This window comes from Triplophysa dalaica, chromosome 12, assembly GCF_015846415.1.
Source record: "Triplophysa dalaica isolate WHDGS20190420 chromosome 12, ASM1584641v1, whole genome shotgun sequence".
Classification (NCBI taxonomy): domain Eukaryota; kingdom Metazoa; phylum Chordata; class Actinopteri; order Cypriniformes; family Nemacheilidae; genus Triplophysa; species Triplophysa dalaica.
Genome location: NC_079553.1, coordinates 6745918 through 6750322, shown reverse-complemented (window position 1 = coordinate 6750322; position 4405 = coordinate 6745918). Strand labels below are relative to the sequence as shown.

The 4405-nt window shown below is 35.8% G+C and overlaps 1 protein-coding gene across 1 annotated transcript; it reads right to left on the bottom strand.

Moving 5' to 3' along the window:
- Positions 1 to 582: 582 nt before the first annotated feature.
- cd79a (CD79a molecule, immunoglobulin-associated alpha) lies at positions 583 to 4256 on the bottom strand. Its single transcript, XM_056762786.1, has 5 exons — positions 4123 to 4256; positions 3178 to 3528; positions 1581 to 1696; positions 1377 to 1436; positions 583 to 1162 (listed from the first exon to the last, which is right to left on the bottom strand). Exons 1-5 carry the CDS (start codon positions 4160 to 4162, stop codon positions 1052 to 1054), a joined length of 678 nt encoding a protein of 225 aa, XP_056618764.1. The 5' UTR covers positions 4163 to 4256; the 3' UTR covers positions 583 to 1051.
- Positions 4257 to 4405: the final 149 nt, after the last annotated feature.

Sequence of the window (4405 nt, the reverse complement as noted above, 5' to 3'; positions counted from 1 at the left end):
AGTGGCACGCCCCCACGACGACCTATAGCCTATAACACGTCAGTGAATTTACCGTATTTCATTCTGAGTAACGCCCATCATGTTGTCCATATGTGGTGAGGTGACGTACTTGTGTAACGAAAAGACATAATAATAAAAGCTTAATGATAATAATATGTCACCATGGATCAGAAAACCGTTAAGTAGCACGGGAACATAGACAGAATTACATTGCACGGGTCAAAATTATCCATTTTTCTTTTATGCTAAAGTAAAGATCATGTTCCATGAAGATATTTTGTAAATTCCCTACCATAAATATATGCAAACAATATTTTTGTGAGTGGATGGCCTACCACAGTGTCCCTGAATACCAACTTCAAAGGCTATTTTCTTAACAACATACACATTTTGCACTCTCAGATTCCTGAGTTTAAAACTGTTGTACTTCAGCCAAATATTGTCATATTCTAACAACTCAATAGAAAGCTTATTTATTCAGCTTTCAGATTATGTAAAAATCTCAATATCGGAAAATTTACCCAAAAGACTGGTTTTGTTGTCCAGGATTCTGACATATGCATTGAAAATAATATATGTAAGTCAATTTTTCACTTTTATTTATTCCATAGGACAGGGTTAAACAATGAAGTAAATAGAAACAAAACACTTATTTAATATATAATTTATTCACTTTATTATCAGATTGTCTAACAGTTAAACAGAATGACATACTGAAATTGCTAAAATCACACATTAGTCTGTGAACAGGTCATATGGAGTAACTGGTAAAGTATGAGATAGACCTAAGCATTTAAGCATTTGTTCTTTATGTTAATATTATTTTATTACTATGACATTGCATTTAAACAAAACTTGACTTGAACGACATGAAGCCAGCTGGATTTTTAAACATTTGTATACCTATATAAAAACAACGCCTATGAAAATTGATGAAACAGTGTTACACTTAGGTATTTAACCACAGTGCACAGAGGATGAGACGCATCCTATTCCTTATTTTCCCCTTTCCTCTCTGTGAATCTGACTTTTTCTTTTATCCGCAGCTCATCTAGGGCTTCTCCAGCTGAATTTCTCCACAGGCCACATCTTGATACGGGCCTTGCACATGGGAGCGTTGGATTTGATGGTAAATGGAGTTGCAGTCATCCAGATTTAAACCCTGTAGAGGGATTGCATTTACATATGCTTTTAGTAGACACTATAATTTAAAGGGCATTACAGTGCATTGATGCTATACTGGCTATACGAGCATTGAGCTTAGCATCAAGAGCACTTCGCCCTAACAGTTTATATACAGGTAGAAACTCATAAAACATCACATAGGATTTGCAAAGATCTTATTAGTATACAAAAAGAACACGCAATGGACATACCTCATAGATATTTTCTTCCTCCCTGTCTTTCTTCCTCTCCAGTTCATTTAACCTCTTTGACTTGAGAAATAAAGTTGTAAAGTGTACAGTAAATATACACTGTCATCATTACTGAATCATCACAGTCACTTACATCATGATGTCAAGGTCAAAGCATATATTGTTTATCTACATCCAAGCCTTCAAGTAAGAGGTGTGCCTCACCTTACAAAGGAGCATGGTGCCAGGGATCAGCACACACAGCAGCAGTAAGACCCCTTCTGCTGTAATAATGCTGTTCTTCACACTCTCGCTGAGGTTGATGGTCTTCTGCATCGGTACTAATGCAAGAGAAGTAATTGGAATGTGTTATCACAAGATACCTTCTAGGGATGACAAGACACTTCATTGAAAGCAGATTATGGAACAAAAGTTTGAAAAGATTAAGTGAGAATAAACACAAACTGAAAGAGTTGATGCCTGTATCTCAGTTGACAATATAGGTCTCTTCTGGATCTCTAACAAGAGTTATTAACAAACTTTATCATTCAGAGTGGGTTATGTCATTGAATGGGCTACTTCTGTTTGGCTAAAGCGGCAAAGTGATTTAATTATGGAGAACATTCATTTTACAATGTGGCCTTTCAGTGCACTAGAGTGGAAACGTTGTTAAGTTTATGGCTTTTGTAGTGATATAGTGAAGACTGTACCATGTTAGACAGCAGGCCTACAACACATTAAACATGAGAATAAATATTGTGTTATATACTACCACTCAAAATCTGGTCACTTGACATTAAGTTTTAATGGCATACCTGTTTGAAATGCATGGAGAAAAACTGAATTCTCTCATACAAAAATAAGAAATATAGCATGTTGGATGAAGAGGTACAGTGAAGGGAAAATTATTTGATCCAATAGGTAGGTTTTTAATGCTAGGTGTATTGAAACTGATAAGAGACAGAATATCAACAAGAAAAAACAGAAAAAAAACCATGACATAATGGTTATACATTTATTTGCATTTCAGTAAAAATAAGTATTTGGTCCCCTACCATCCACCTTCCACAGATCGGTTATGTGTCTATATGGAACACAGATTAGTCCTGTCAATTTAAGAAAGTACTCCTAATGTCAGTTTATTATGTATGTAAAAGATGCCTGTCAATAGAACCTGTATCTTCCATTTGAACCTCTCAACCACCACAGTCAAGACCAAAGCTGTCAAATGATGTCAGGGACAAGATTGTAGAACTGCACAAAGCTGGAATGGGCTTCAAGGATATCAGACACAAGCTTGGTGAGGAGACAGCTGTTGGTGCGATTATTTGGGAAAGAAATACAAAATATCGCCAAGTCAACAAAGAAGTGGCTCAAGGACAAGCACATTAAGTGTCCTAGCCAGTCTCCAGACACTACTCCTAGAAAATATGTAAGGGATGCTAAAACTTCAAGTTGCCAAGCGACAACCAAGAACCTTTAAAGATTTAAAGCGGATTGGACCAAAATGACAGGTGTTTAAACCAGGTGACCTATAAGAACCGTCTTACCTCTGTGCTTTCCAGCAAGGGTTTCTCCACAAAGTACAAAGTTATTTTTTGCTCAGGGATCAAATAATTATTTTACTCAAGGAAATGCAAATGAATGGATAACTTTTTATAATGTGTTTTTCTGGATTTTGTGGTTTTAATTCGGTTTCTATCAGATAAAATAAACTTACAAAGAAATGAAGGGTCCATCATTTTTATGGTTAGTAGGCAAACATACAAAATCAGGGATCGAATAATTTTTCCCCTCACAGTATATCGCAATTTTAACTCACTGTAGACTTGAAGGAAGGTGCCATGAGTATAGATGGATATGGGAGGAGAGGTAAGATTGATGAAACACTGGTACAGGGCAGTATCATCAACACGGACGTTCTTGAGAATCAACCCATGGCATTTGAGTCCTTCAACTTCAGTCATTGGCTCAGTCTTCACCTCATCTGATAGATTCATATATCTTTGCATTGTGGTTCCGTTGTCTATGTGAGTATTCATGACCCAGGTGACATGGAGGTTCTCCTTACAACTGTAGCAGCACTTGATTAAGGCCGTTTGCGACAAGGCAACACGCAGAAATGGCTGGTCCGCGTCCAGCTTCACCATTGCTTGATTACCATTGGCAACAGCTAACAATGAAATAATAAAATAGTGTGGGTGTGTGTCAGTGGTGGCAGCAAAACAACGTTTTTGAGTTCTTTCGTTCTTCTTACAGGCTAGTCTATGATGTCACATCAGTTTAATCTACAAACAAAATCTCCAATATTGTCCCAAACAGCATGTCCAAATCTTTAAGCTAAACTTTGAGCAGAAAATGTGGTACTTTGCTGTTAAAATTAACAGAAAACTTTTCAAATTAATTTAGATCACAATAAATGAAAATAACAGCTTTTTAAGCTCAAATCTTCATGCTGCTTGCACTGAGATCACAGCTGCTGGGGTAGGAGATGAGCTCCACTGAAGCAGAACATACAGAAGGGCAGATGGAGACTTCGTTCTTATGTAGTAGATTAAACATAACTGTATGTACTTTTTAATTTAATGAATCATCATGATGACAGGTTTTGTAAAAATATGACATAACCCTTAACTCATATGATTACTAACAAAAAACAGAACTCGTCAACATAAAATGTACAAACTATCAGAAATGTTATCGCCGTTTGTTTAAACATTTTACTTACAATATTGTCACATAAACAGATACAAATTTTTATATTTACCTGCCAGAAAAGACAAGGACAGGACCAATGCAAACTCCATCTTCCAAACCAGATAATTGAATCAAAGCTGATGCTTAAACACAACGGCAGAAATGTAAACTCTTCTACAAATTCTCAGAGACTGCAGACATTTCCTGTATAATCTACTGTAGTGTACACACACCCACTTTTCTTGTTCCCCTTTTGGTTACCAGCACAGTAATACAAACATAAATGTTTAAAATATTTATATATATATATATATATATTTATATATATATATATATAAATAAAATGTATTTTA